The following is a 14,313-nucleotide window of genomic DNA, read 5'->3' as shown; positions in this document are numbered from 1 at the left end:
ACATTCATATGTGAGAGCTTTGCTCAAACTAGGTCAAATCACTGGTTTGATACTAATCCACCAGCTCTTAACATGTTCTTTACATGTTAGGATATTACTGTCTGTGGCATGAGGGGACCCAAAATGGTTAAAACTCGCAAATCTATATTTTCTGAGGCCTCCAAATACTTCAGCAATATGACAACTCAGTAGAGCGGGAAATATTTGCACAGTAGGCGTGTTTAGTACATTAATTTCCTGTGGGTGGGGTTTCAGTGGGAAACATAATCAACGCCGATTACGTAAAATGGACTCTATGGCCCTAAACCAATCACGGGGCGGCGCAGGGAACCGGAAACGGGGCCTGGAGTCCCGCTTCTCCATAAATAGACGCAGTTCGGCTCCAGGCCGCTTGGAGAGCGCATCCCAGACCAAGGAGTTGGAGGCGGAAGCCAGGAAGGAGGTAAGTGTCCAGCGGGGATGTCTGTCGGGTTTAGGAGCTGGCATGTCGGGGGTTGGTTTCAGAAAGTTTGGGTTTATTTTTTCTTGCGTTTTCTCGGAGACTTTGTGAAGGCAGCGGGTCTCCTTTGTACCCCATGATTAACTCTGACTCGTTATGTAACGCTTCTGTAAACTAGGAATAATACTAACTTTCTCATCAAGCTTAGGTTATATTCTTTTTATTTTAGAGACAGGGTCTCGCTTGAATTCCAGACTAGCCTGGAATTCCTGGGCTCAAGCGATCCGCCCGCCTCCGCCTCCCGAGTAGCTGGGACTACAGGCATATGCCACAACGACTGGATAAATTTTTAATTTTTTTTGCAGAGATGGGGTCTCGGTATATTGCTCAGGCTGGTCCTGAACTCCTGGGCTCTAGCATGTTCCCATGTCGGTCTTCCAAACTGTTAGAATTACAGGCCTGAGCCACTTTGCCTGCCACACACCCTTTTTAAAAAGCATTGCTGGGTTTTCCCTTTGCACAGGGTGAAATCAAATCGTTGATGAATGAGCATCAACCTACTAGGCCAATGAGAATCTGAGCTAAGTGTCCCTACCTGGGTGACCCGTGTGGTATATACTCCCAGAATTGAATACTAACTCCTGTATCTGCCTTTATTTTTTCCTGTGTCTTGCTTCTTACTTTAACGGGGAATGAGCTAAGATGAAATACAAGTGATTTCTAGGAACATGAAACCACTTTCTTTTTTAGAGACAGGATCTCACTATGTTGCCCAGGCTGTTATCAAACGCTTGGGCTCAAGTGATCCTCCCACCTCCGCCTCCGCCTCCTGAGCAGCAGCAGGCGCCCTCTGGCAAAACCACTTTTAATTCCAGAATTTCAGGCTCCCTTTGCTCTATCATATCTGTGTGCTTTTTCAATAAAACTTAATTTGCTTCTAATTGAAAACTAAAAATTGTATGTATTTATGGCATATAGCATAATATGCTTTGTAGTATTACAAACATTGTTAAATGGCTAAATTGAGCTAATATTCATATGCCCTACCTCATGTACTAACCATTTTTGGTTTTGAGAATACTTGAAATCTAATTTTTTTTAAGCAGTTTCCAAGTATACAATACATTGTTATGAACTGAAGTCACCATGTTGGACAATTGCTCTTTTGAATTGATTCCTTCAACTGAAATTTGTACTCTTTGACCTATATCTTCCCAACCCCTACCCGAGCCCTGGTAACTATTCTACTCACTACTACCATGAGTTCCACTGGGTTTTTAATTATTACTTATGTTATTTACTTCTTTTTAAATTTTTTTTTATAATTTGAACTTGTGTTTTAGATTCGGTGGGTACCTGTGCAGATTTGTTGCATGAGTATATTGAGTGATGCTGAGGTTTGAGGTATGACTCTGCCCATCACCCAGGATATGAGGATAGTACCCAATAGGCAGTTTTTCAACCTTCCCTCCCTCTATCCCTCCAGAGTTTCACTGTTTTGGAGTCCACGTCCTGATTTCCTTTCCTCTGTGTACCTGCCCCGGAGCGGGATTGCTGGATCATGCAGTTGTTGTACTTTCAATTTTCTGAGGAGCTTCTCTACTGTCTCCCATATCGGCTGCTCTAATTTACATCCCAGCACAGGGCGCAGAGGACCCCTTTCCCCCAGATCCTCACCAACACTCGTTCCATGTGTCTTTTTGGGAACAGCCACTCTAGCAGGCGTGAGGGGTGCCTTGTGGTTTGGATTTGCATGTCCCTGATGATGAGTGATGACGAGCACCTTTTCCTAGACCTGCTGGCCATTCACATGTCTTCATCTGAGGTGTCCACACAGGCGCCTTAAGCCCTTCTAGTGGGTTGTTTTCTCGCTCTGGAGGAGTTTGAGTTGCTTGTGTTTTGCACAGGGGCCCCGTGAGATGTGTGGTGTGTAAATATTGTCTCCTCCTCTGGGTTGTCTCCCGCCTCTGCCGATTGTCTCCCTGGCTGTCTCTCTGTTCTGCACTTGCTCAGAGTCCTTCCAGGAAGTGTGGGTACTCATCCTCCAGGCTTCCAGTGACCTTTCCTGAGACCCTCCTGCCAGTTTTTTCTCCCCTCTGCAGACCTTCAGGTTGCTTCCCCCACCTGTGTCTAGGAAAGCAGGGCTGTGTTCTCATAGCTGTTGAACTTGGACGATAATTGATGCCTGGAGAGTGTCACTCAGTGGCTCCTGCCTAATGAAGCTACGTTTAGGAATTAATTTTTAAAAATCTTATTATTGTATGAACCCACTACTTTAAAATATCAAAGAGCACTAGACTTTAAATCCATTTTCTGAGATGAGATTAGGAATACAGAAACCTTTAGAGACAGAAGGTAGATTAGTGATTGCTAGGGGCTGGGGTGGGTGGGCAGGGGGTGATCACTGATGGGGATGGGGTTGCTTTTGGGTTGATGAGATAATTCTGGAACTAGACAGTGGTAATGGTTGTACAACATGGTGCATGTCTTAGTCCCATAAAATCGTGAACTTGAAGAGAGTAAAAATGATGAAATTTATGAATGTACATTTTACCAAAATAACAAAATATCTGTGTAGGTGCTTAATCCTCATAGGATTCTTTAATGCTGTCCCTTCCCTGGAGCAAGTAAATGTTCTGGAGTTAACAAGAATATGTGTTGGGGAAAATATTACATTCTAACTCTTTTTCTCTATCCTTTTGCATAATTATGACTAAGGGCTTTGCCTTGGATCTTGTCCTGATGGGGAAACATAAAGGGCTTACTTTATTGTTGCATCACATTTTCGGAGCTTCACCTAACTATCTTATTTAATTTATAGTCAAGAACAATGTTGTTCCAATTGACAGGAAAACTGATTCAGCCTTTGCACAGTGATTTCCTAGAGATCAGAATCCAGGAGGCATTAAGATTTTAAACCAGAGTATGTAGTCAGGTATAGACACTGGAAGATTTCCACTGTGCTGAATTCGATGCTGCTGAAGAAGTGGCATCCAGGATGAGGGATTTTGAAGGGAGGGGTGGATGGAGTAGTAACTTAAACTAATGAGGCTCATACTTTTTCCCCCCAGACTTCTGAACGAACAGTGAATCTATTACTGAGGAAAACCAGAGGAAGCCTGTGTAGATAGGTATCAATTAGATACCAGCTACTGGAAGAGCTTTCTCAGAGACTGATTAAAAAATTCTCCACTAGATATGGCTGCAAATTGCACATCCTCATGGCGTGTAGGAGAATCCTGCAACAGACCTGGGTTGGAGCTGCCACGGTCTATGGCATCCTCAGAAACTCAACTTGGAAATCATGACGTGGACCCTGAGATTTCTCACGTGAACTTCAGGATGTTCAGCTGCCCGAAGGAGTCGGACCCCATCCAGGCTCTGAGGAAACTCACTGAGCTGTGCCATCTGTGGCTGAGGCCCGACCTCCACACCAAAGAGCAGATCCTGGACATGCTGGTGATGGAGCAGTTCATGATCTCCATGCCCCAGGAGCTCCAGGTCTTAGTCATGATGAACGGTGTGCAGAGCTGCAAAGACCTGGAGGACCTGCTACGAAATAACAGAAGACCCAAGAAATGGGTGAGTGGGACCCTCGTGATTGATGCAGGGAAGGGGAGCTGGGATGGGGGCTGCACAGTGCAGCTGGACTCGAGAGGACCCGAGGGGCTGCTCTAGGTCAGGACTTCCAAGTAGAGGAGAGTTTGCCCGTCAGGGACACATGGCAGTGTCTGGGGACAGTTTTTGTTGTCACAAGGGGGAGGACAGGAGATGCTGCTAAGCATTCTCCAAAGCTCAGGACAACCCATCATGACAAATAATCGTCCAGATTCAATTATCAGCTGTGCTGAGACGGCAAGTTCCTGGTGTAGGAGATGGACAGGCAGAGGGGGTACAGGGACCCACACACTGTGTGAGGCCAACATGAAAGAAAGACATTGGTGAAATATTAGGCCTGATGGAATGTAGGGAAGGAGGCATTAGAGTGAACTGAAGTGGGGCCCAGAAGTCCCATCCTGAGGCAGGGAAAGTGGTTGGTATCAGAGATGCAGGGATCTGCCTCCAGGTCCCCAAATGAGCCCCTAAGTTCTAACACAAGGTGAGCTGCCATCGGCCAATTGAGTTGGATTCACCCAGAATATTTCTCCTTGTCTTCTCTTTGGTTGAGAGACTCTTTCATCTAAAGGACCCATATTTATGTACTTAACTAGAATATTCCAGGCGCAGGCAGGTGCTGGAGTCTAGAGAGGAAAAAATTCAGACAGGATTGCTGTGTCCACAGAGCTGACTCTGTATTGGGAAGGCAGATTTGAACATTAATTACAGTAAAGTGTGAGCATTATGGCAGGACCCAGGGAATATGAGAGCTACTTTCAGGTTCTCATAGTGAGTCTGATTGTCTTTTTTCTCTCTACAGTCTGTGGTCACCTTCCACGGAAAGGAATATATTGTGCAGGACTCAGATATCGAGATGGCTGAAGCCCCCTCCAGTGTCAGAGATGATCTGAAAGACGTGTCCAGCCAACGGGCCTCCTCGGGGAACCAGATGCATCCGGGGGAAGGCCAGGCCAGCCGAGAGCTGCAGATCCTGCCCAGGGTCCCTGCATTGTCCAGGAGGCAGGTGAGTGTGTGAGGCCTTGGTGTCTGGGCAGAGGTGGGAGAAGGAACAGGAGGAAATCGTGTGGCCGCTGGACTGATTGAGAGATTTGGCACAGGACAAGATTAGAGCCATTCCCCATGGACATGATACATCCCCAAACATTCATTCCTGAGCCATCACAGAGAGGGAAGCCTCATCTACTTTTCTCTCCACCATGAGAGCTTTTAGCATTTAGGGTGGGGCGTAAGAAATGGTCTCAGTGAAATGAGGGAGGCAGTTTGCACAGATGAATGAAGATTCCTTCCCCGTAGCCAGTTTCCTCAAAGACATTTAATGTAATAATTCAGCAAGGAACTCACTTCCTACAGATTGTCAATTTCTTAATTTGAGGAGTGTTTCTCAACTGGGGTGATTCTGCCTTTCAGGACACATGGCCATGTCTGGAGATGTTTTTGTGTGTCATTGTAGGGGATGGTGGGGTGTTAATAGCATCTAGAGGGTGGAGGCGGGGTCTCTGCTCTGCACAGGAGCGCCCCCTCCAGGAGGGTGATGCAGCCCCAATGCCAGTGGTGCCAGGGGTTAGGGGCCTCCACCTAGAGTCATGCTCCTTCCAGCGTCAGGGGCAGGGAGACGTTGGCACGGAAGGGAGAAATATACTCAGAGAACCAAACAGTGAAAACCAGCAGGCACAGGAGCTGATTTGGAATATGGAGGGTGCAGATTAGGGACAGACACAGGAATGAGGTGGTGATGTTTACGTGGGGTGATGGGGTGGTCCAGGGGAAGTCTGCACGTATTTCCACACCTGTGTCATTAGAAGAGTTGGTGCATCCAATCAGGAGGGGACAGACGTGTCCCTGCTTCCACCAGTTTGGACACAGCAGTCATTACTCTTGGTTTTTCCTCTTCAGGGAGAGGACTTTCTGCTACACAAGAGTATTGACGTAACAGGTGACCCAAAGTCTCCGAGACCCAAGCAGACCTTGGAGAAAGATCTGAAGGAAAACAGGGAAGAGAACCCAGGACTGACATCCCCAGAGCCTCAGCTTCCAAAGAGTCCCAGTGAGTATGAAGACTTGGATCCACAGGGGTTAGCCCCTCTCTTCTGGGGTGCGGGGCTGGGGGCCCAGCATTACCATCCCCTGGGGGAGTTGGCACTCAGCTGCCAAAGCCTCCCCATCCTCTACTTTCCAGAGACCTACAGTCCAATGTCTTAGGCTTGAGCTTGAGTGGAAGTTGTCAGCCAACATCAGTGTTTGGTTGCAATGAGTTTGGTGTATTGAAAATGCGCTTTATTAACTGTGTGTGGGGAATCCCTTCTTCCAGCAGGTGTGGTGGGAGCAAAGGAGGGGAAGGAACCCCCAAAAATAGCCTCTGTGGAAAATGTGGATGCTGACACACCTTCTGCCTGCGTTGTGGAGAGAGAAGCTTTGACTCACAGCGGGAACAGAGGAGACGCTCTGAATCTGAGAGGTCCCAAAAGAAGCAAACCAGATGCCTCCTCCATTTCCCAAGAAGAGCCTCAAGGAGAAGCCACACCTGTGGGCAACAGAGAATCCCCGGGACAAGCTGGGATGAATTCAATTCATTCCTCAGGCCCTGCGAGCCCAGTCAGTCACCCGGATAGCCAAGAAGCCAAGGCACTGCCGCCCTTTGCATGTGACGTGTGCGAGAAGAGGTTTACGTGTAATTCCAAGCTAGTCATCCACAAGAGATCACACACAGGCGAGAGACTCTTTCAATGTAATCTCTGTGGGAAGCGCTTCATGCAGCTTATTAGCCTCCAATTTCACCAGCGAACCCACACTGGCGAGAGGTCCTACACGTGTGACGTCTGCCAGAAGCAGTTCACCCAGAAGTCCTACTTGAAGTGTCACAAGAGAAGTCACACAGGGGAGAAGCCCTTTGAATGTAAAGACTGCAAGAAAGTTTTCACCTACAGGGGGAGCCTGAAGGAGCACCAGCGCATCCACTCCGGAGAGAAACCCTACAAATGTTCTAAGTGTCCAAGAGCCTTCAGTTGGCTGAAATTGTTAAGACGCCACCAGAAAACACATCCAGAAGCTACTTCTCAGTGATTGCATAATACGGTCTATGCCTTCTGCACCAAGAAGAAGGGAATGATATTTTTCATCAATGTTATCAGATGACATTTGACACATGCAAGGGCGCCTGGCACACAGAGGGAGTGCCCTAGATATGAATTGCCAGGATGTTTGAGTAAATATGTGTCCTCCCCGCTGAGCTTTGTTTTCTGTTTCATTATGTCCATTGTTTTCTTATAGGTTTATTTTGGTTTGTGTTGCTGTTCTTCCAATAAACGATCATCTTATTAGTTTTCAATATTGTGTAACGAAAAACTGAGTTTCCTGATTGACATGGGGTTACCCACTGTTTTGCTGTAAAGTACAGTTGTCCAAGGAGGGTGGCCATATAAAATACATAATGCCTGATGAAATTTGAGTTTCAGATAAACAATTTTCTTTAGTATCAGCATGTTCTAAATTATTTGTTATTTATCTGAAACTCAGCTTTTATTGGGTATCCTGTAGAGTTTTTGTTTTCTTTTTTATTTCTTTTTTTTTTTTTTTTTGAGATGGCATCTCCCTCTGTCACGCAGGCTGAGGTTCAGTGGCATAATCACCGCTCACTGCAGCCGCGACCTTCCAGGCTCAAGCAATCCTCCCGTCTAAGCCTCCCAAGCAGCCGAGACTACAGGAGCACACCACCAACTTGGCTAATTTTTGTAGTTTTTGTAGAGATGGAATTTTGACATGTTGCCCAGGCTGGTCTTGAACTCCTAAGTACAAGTGATCCACCTGCCTTGGCTTCTTTAAGTGCTGGCATTACAGGCATGAGCCGCTGTGCCCTGTATTGTTTTTATTAGACTTTAATATAATTATTATATTCAAGTTTTTGAAATAATTTTTTGTAGTGATGGGATTTCTTGTTGCCCAGGCTGGTGTGGGGTGAGCCACCACGCCTGACTAACGACTTTCTTTTTCAGAGCTGTCTTAGGTTCATAGGGAAATTCAGTGGACAGCACAGAGTTCCCCTAGACTCCCTCCCCACACAGCACACCCTCTCCCCACCCAGCATCCCCAGCAGAGCGGTGCACCTGTTCCATCAGTGAGCCTGCCTGGACATATCACCACCACCCAGAGTCCATGGTGTTCATTAGGGCTCGCTCTGGGTGTTGTACATCCTGTGGGTTTGGACAAAGGCCTCATGAGTATCCACCACTGGAGTATTGTGGGGGGGGGGGGTATTTTCACTGCCCCCCCAAATCCTCTCTGCTCTGCCTGTTTATCTCCCTGCCCCAGATGGTATATTTTGTGGCCTAAATTTGGCAACCTCTAAATTCCTGATTTGACTCTTGAACTACAGAGGCATTGGGAGTCTCTGATGACTAGTTGGTCTTAGTGATAGTACCATCCCCTAAAGACGTGGTTAATCCTCAGGTGGGTGGGCCCCAGACTCAGCTTCTGATTGAGCCGACCGGGCATGGGGCCTGAGAGTGTGCATTAAAATATATAATTCATTTTAGAATAGCTTTCTAAAGTCCATAGAGCTCCCTAATGCCCCACACGGCTTCCCCCATTGCCAACATGGTTCATTGGGATGGCACCTTTGAACTGACTGGAGTGATGAACTGACTGGATATATTGCCGTGATCTAAGGCCCATACCTTATTGAGGCCTCCTTAGTGTTTACACAATGACCTCCTCTTCCTTCCTCCCCATCCAGGACACCACATTGCCTTGAGTTGTCACGTCTCCCTAGGATCCTCTTGGTGACAATTTCTCAGATTTTACTTGTTTGGGATCACCTGAGAATGTACATTTTAGGTGGTGCTGATGCTGCTGGTCTTGGGAGGACATTTTATGGATGGCTGATTGAGCTGACAGGCAGAGTCCTGCAATCTGCAGAGGTCTGGAAAGGTCCCTTCCCAAATAGGCTGGATTCATTTATTAAAGACTACTTTTGTAAGACTTTGGTTCTTGTCATCTTAATTTAAAGGAATTTAATCAAGAGACCCACAGCAGAGAGATGCATCATAGAATAATTGATTACAAAGGAAATACAATATCTTGAAAGTTAAGTGCAGAATAGACAGGACATCCTGGGAGCAAGGATTCAGGGCCGGCTGCTCCCAAGGATGAGACAGCGAAGACCTGCTCGAGGCAGACTCCCCTTTATGGGAGTCTCGGATGATTACACCTAGGGGGGTGGGAAGAGGTGTTACTACTAAGCATATTCTGGGTGCTCCTCTGGGCACGCAGGTGCAGTAGCTGTGCATGCGTCTCATTAGCGTCTTAACTGCCCACCCAGGTGTGTGTTTTTTACTATCATAACAAGAAATGTGTCGGTTTGTGGATGGGTAAGATCAACGTGCGCATTCTCTCTACAGTGGAAATACCCTACTGGAGATGGCCTTGCTTGAATGAACTCAATTCCAACGTGAACGCTGAGGCTTATTGTGTTGACTGTACAGTCACCACGCGTGCAGCATCCTGAGGACGTGGTCGTTTCCTTGACTGCCTATCCTGCCTCACCCAGGTCCGTTTCGGAGTAGCATTCTTTGAGGCAGGGACCTGGAATCCACCATAAAATGTACATAGACTCCCCTTTCATTCAAGAAGTGGAGGTAGGGGTGGGTGGTGGTTCTCCCTTTTGGTGATTGGGTCCAACCTTCTTCACAGACGTAGAAAATGTGTTGATAATACCACCTGCCCATTTGATTTCAATCATGGTGCTCTATGATCCATTAATGACATCCAGTGTTTCTTTAGAGCTTCATTTTCTAATTTGACTACATGTTGGAATCACTTGAGGAGTTCTTAATATTTTTTTTTAAAGCAATGCCTGGGGTCCAGCCCTAAGGTAATGATGTGATTGGCTGAGGATGTGGCCCCTATGTTGAGAGTTTATAAAACTCCGCAGGTGATCTAACATGTGGCTGAGTCTGGCAGGTCGATTTTCTTTTTTTTTTTTTCCTTTTTGAGACAGAGTCTCGCTCTGTCGCCCAGGCTGGAGTGCAGTGGCGCGATCTGGGCTCACTGCAAGCTCCGCCTCCCGGGTTCATGCCATTCTCCTGCCTCAGCCTCCCGAGTAGCTGGGACTACAGGCGCCCGCCACCACGCCCAGCTAATTTTTTGTATTTTTAGTAGAGACGGGGTTTCACCATGTTAGCCAGGATGGTCTCGATCTCCTGACCTCGTGATCCACCCGCCTCAGCCTCCCAAAGTGCTGGGATTACAGGCATGAGTTACTGTGTGTGCTCACGGTGCCTGGCCCGGGTTCCTTTTCTGCCAGCTTGGAAGGGCAACCCCATGACTGAATGTGATTCTGAGGGTGGCTCCGCGTTTACATCCTTGTTACAGTGCATCCACCTGAAAGGCTGCACATCTGAACTGGGACTGTGAACATCCATGCCAATACACTGTGGGGTGCCAAGAAGTGTCTGCTGATATTTGTGGGGGAAAAAATCTATTTTGTTCACCTACTGTATCAAAGGAAAATTTTGGGGGAGAACAGTGGTATTGTTTTAAATCAGGGGTGAAAACAAGTTACAGATCTGAAAAAAAAAAAGACTGGAGGGCGATTTCTTAGAAAAGCAGAGGGATTTGGGGTCTCAGCCTTCGGGCTCCATTCAGCGCCATCGGCCTGGCGCTGCCGCCAACGCGGGCATGGATGGGCCCCTTCTTCGCACACAGCGTTGGACCGGGGCCCGGGCTCTAGGCGCGGCCTCCGGCCCAGGCTGGAAGGTTAGAGGCGGAGGCCGGGGATGGGGTGCGCGCGCCCAGGGACCTTCCCCTCAGTGGCTCCCCTCTGGTCTGCAGCCGCAGGGCCGTAGGCAGCCACGGCGCCCAGCCGGAATGGCATGTTCTCGAAGCCCCGCTAACACAAGGACTGCAGCGGCGCGTGGCCAAGTGGTTCAACCAGCCGGCCCAGAAGATCCGCAGGCGCCAGGCCGGGCAAGCCGAGGCGCGCCGCCTCGCCCCTGCCCCGCGTCGGGGCTCATCCGGCCCATCGTGCGCTGCCCCACGGTTCGGTACCACACGAAGGTGCGCACGGCCGCGGCCTCCGCCTGGAGGAGCTCAGGGTGGCCGGCACGCAAAGAAGGTGGCCCGGACACCGGCATTTCTGTGGATCCGAGGAGGCGCAGTCCCTGCAGGCCAACGTGCAGCGGCTGAAGGAGCCCCGCTCCAAACGCATCCGCTTCCCCGGGAAGCCCTCGGCCTCCAAGAAGGGAGACAGTTCTGCTGAAGAACTGAAACTGGCCGCTCAGCTGACAGGACCGGTCATGCCCAACCGGAATGCCTAGAAGGAGAAAGCTGGAGTCATCATTGAGGAGAAGAATTTCAAAGCCTTCGCTAGTCTCCGCATGGCCCGTCCCAATGCCCGGCTCTTCGGCATACGGGCAAAAAGAGCCAAGGAACCTGCAGAACAGGATGTTGAAAAGAAAAAATAAAGCCCTCCTGGGGACTTGCAATCAGTCAGCAGTCATGCTGGGTCTCCACGTGGTGTGTTTCCTGGGAGCAACTGGGCCTGGGATGGGGCTTAGTGGCTGTGACTTCCTGGCAGCGGGTTTGGGGTTTTCTTGAAAGACAGTCCAAGCCCTGGATTATGCCTTACTTTCTGTGTTAAAAAACTGTTGGTTGTTGGGGGGCGGGGGGGAGAAAGAAAAGAAAGAAAGAAAGAAAAAAGAAAAGTAGACGGATTTGCTGGACACGGTGGCTCACGCCCCTAATCCTATCACTTTGGGAGGCCGAGCGGGCGGATTGCCTGAGTTCAGGAGTTCAAGACCAGCCTGGACAACACAGTGAAACCCTCCCTGTCTCTACTAAAATACACTAATTAGCCGGGCATGGTGGCGGGTGCCTGTAATCCCGGCTACTCCGGAGGCTGAGGCAGGAGAATTGCTTGAACCCGGGGGGCGGAGCTTGCAGTGACCCGAGATCGCACCACTGCCCTCCAGCCTGGGCGACAGAGCGAGACTCCATCTCAAAAAAAAAAAAAAAAAAAAAAAAAGAAAGAAAGAAAGGAAGAAAGAAAAAAGAAAAAAGAAACGTGGAGGGATTCGGTGTGGGTGAGGTTGCTTCAAGCTGGTTTGGTACAAGAGCTTTCTAGCCATTCCTTATCTGTTTAGACGTGACTGATCCACCCACCGCCAGGACGGCTCATCAAACAATGGAACCATTTACCCTTATGGCGCACAGCTGTAATAGCCAATCATCTCCAGGTGCCAAGCATGTCCTCTCATTTCATTCTCAACACGATAACGAGCGGAGGGCGGGGACCATTTCAAAGACAAAACGTGGACACCGTTTTTACAGACAATGATGTTTGCACAAAATGATTGAAATGACCTGGCTTTCACAACAATCCAAAGCTAAATAGAAACAAGCATAAATCTCAACTCAAGCCAGCCAGGCCCCATCCTGTAGGCACAAGTGAAATGTGAAAACTTGACCCATTGTACTAGTAGGTGGAGCTGCCACTATTTCAGTCATTGAATTGGTCTGACACATAGAATTGGGCTGACTCTGCCGACTCCTAAAACTAGAATCTAGACATTGCAGGTACATCACTCACAGCTCCAACGAATGCCTCTGCCTTCATAGAGTAGCTTTCTGACTTCTGTTTAGCATTTTCTCAGAAGATGCCTTGAAAATAGCCCATACAGCCAACCACGGTGGCTCATGCCTGTAATCTCAGCACTGTGAGAAGCTGAGGCAGGTGGATAGCTTGGGTTCAGGAGTTAAAGACCAGCCTGGGCAACATGATGAAACCCCATCTCTACAAAATATACCAAAAAAAAAAAAAAAATTTGTAAGGCCTTGTTGTGCACACCTGTAGTCCCAGCTACTGGGGAGGCTGAGGTGGGAGGATTGTTTGAGCCTGAGAGGTTGAGGCTGCAGGGCGTTATGATCGTGTCACTGCACTCAAGCCTGGGTGACAGAGCAAGACCCTGTCTCAAAAAAAAAAAAAAAAAAAAAAGGACAAAATAAGAAAAAAGAGAAAAAAGATAACAGCCCATATAGGGGAAGGGAAGGAACCAGGAGCTCAGTGAGGATGGCAACAGAGTCATCCAGGTTGATGGCTGTTGGCTTGACCATGAATACTGAAAGTTGAAATGGGGAGAACTGGTCAAATGCTGAATTTGTTTTTAAGTTTTAAGAAAATCCTGGCCAGGCATGGTGGCTCATGCCTGTAATCCCAACACTTTGGGCGGCTGAGGCAGGCGGATCACTAGGTCAAGAGATCGAGACCATCCTGGCCAATGTGGTGAATCCCCATCTCTACTAAAAATACAAAAATTAGCTGGGCGTGGTGGTGTGCGCCTGTAGTCGCAGTTACTCAGGAGGCTGAGGCAGGAGAATTGCTTGAACCCGGGAGGCAGAGGTTGCAGTGAGCCGAGATCATGCTGCTGCACTCCAGCCTGGCGACAGAGTGAGACTCCATCTCAAAAACAAAACAAAACAAAATGAAACAAAACAAAAAACAGAGAAACCCTTATCTTTTTCGTATAGTTTTACTGAGGTATAGTTGATATACAATAAATCACACATATGCAAAGGGTACAATTCAATGAAGTTGAGAATACTACTCAGCAGTAAAAAGGAATCATTGATTACACCCAAAAACATGGGTGAATTTCAAAATAATTATGAAGGTGAAGGAGGGCAGATAGAAAAGGAGTACATAAGGTATGATTCCATTGCTAGAAAATTCGACCACTAGGCTGGGCACACTGGCTCATGCATGTAATCCCAGCACTTTTTGGGAGGCCCAGGCAGGCAGATTGCTTGAGCCCAGGAGTTCAAGATCAGCCTGGGCAACATAGTGAGACCCCAGCTCTACAAAAAAATAGAAACAATTAGCCGAGCATGGTGATGTGTGCCTGTGGTCCCAGCGACTTGGGAGGGTGATGTGGGAGGATCAGTTAAGCCTGAGAAGTTGAGGCTATAGTGTGCTATGATTGTGCCACTGCACTCCAGCCTGGGCAACAGAGTAAGACCCTGTCTCAAAAAAAAAAAAAAAAGAAAGAAAAAAGAAAAAAAGGCAAAAATAAGGAAATTCTGTCCATGATCTGTAATGACACAGAGAACACCAGTGGTTGTCCAGGGATGGAGTTGTGGGAGGGACAGATGATGAAGAACCTGGGGAAGCGTTGGAGGATGGTGGGGATGTTCAGCTTCTTGATGACGGCAATGACTTCATGAGTATGTACAAATGTCAGAACTTGGACTCTGGACATGCAGGCACA

General features: G+C 48.0%; 1 protein-coding gene and 1 pseudogene across 5 annotated transcripts; both read left to right on the top strand.

The window, feature by feature from the left end:
• Nucleotides 1–338: 338 nt before the first annotated feature.
• LOC115931590 (zinc finger and SCAN domain-containing protein 5A) lies at nucleotides 339–7,382 on the top strand. Of its 5 annotated transcripts, none has more exons than XM_055370679.2 (5): nucleotides 339–442; nucleotides 3,636–4,021; nucleotides 4,857–5,060; nucleotides 5,951–6,101; nucleotides 6,369–7,382. In XM_055370679.2, exons 2-5 carry the CDS (start codon nucleotides 3,638–3,640, stop codon nucleotides 7,115–7,117), a joined length of 1,488 nt encoding a protein of 495 aa, XP_055226654.1. In that variant the 5' UTR covers nucleotides 339–442; nucleotides 3,636–3,637; the 3' UTR covers nucleotides 7,118–7,382. The 5 variants fall into 5 exon arrangements, with proteins under 5 accessions (XP_055226654.1, XP_055226651.1, XP_055226653.1 ...); XM_055370676.2 differs by having other exon boundaries at nucleotides 3,511–4,021; nucleotides 6,366–7,382; XM_055370678.2 differs by having other exon boundaries at nucleotides 341–442; nucleotides 6,366–7,382.
• A 3,347-nt stretch (nucleotides 7,383–10,729) lies between these two features.
• LOC129528938 (large ribosomal subunit protein eL13-like) lies at nucleotides 10,730–11,549 on the top strand (annotated as a pseudogene).
• Nucleotides 11,550–14,313: the final 2,764 nt, after the last annotated feature.

The sequence above is a fragment of the Gorilla gorilla genome, chromosome 20 (assembly GCF_029281585.2).
Source record: "Gorilla gorilla gorilla isolate KB3781 chromosome 20, NHGRI_mGorGor1-v2.1_pri, whole genome shotgun sequence".
Taxonomy (NCBI): domain Eukaryota; kingdom Metazoa; phylum Chordata; class Mammalia; order Primates; family Hominidae; genus Gorilla; species Gorilla gorilla.
This window is presented reverse-complemented; position numbering and strand designations above follow the sequence as displayed.

Excerpts from the sequence above, each read along its gene's own strand:
- LOC115931590 (XM_055370676.2), top strand. The coding sequence starts at position 3,638 with ATGGCTGCAAATTGCACATCCTCATGGCGTGTAGGAGAATCCTGCAAC. Across the intron at positions 4,022-4,856 it reads ACAGAAGACCCAAGAAATGG|TCTGTGGTCACCTTCCACGG; the intron begins GTGAGTGGGACC and ends TTCTCTCTACAG. Across the intron at positions 5,061-5,950 it reads CTGCATTGTCCAGGAGGCAG|GGAGAGGACTTTCTGCTACA; the intron begins GTGAGTGTGTGA and ends TTTCCTCTTCAG.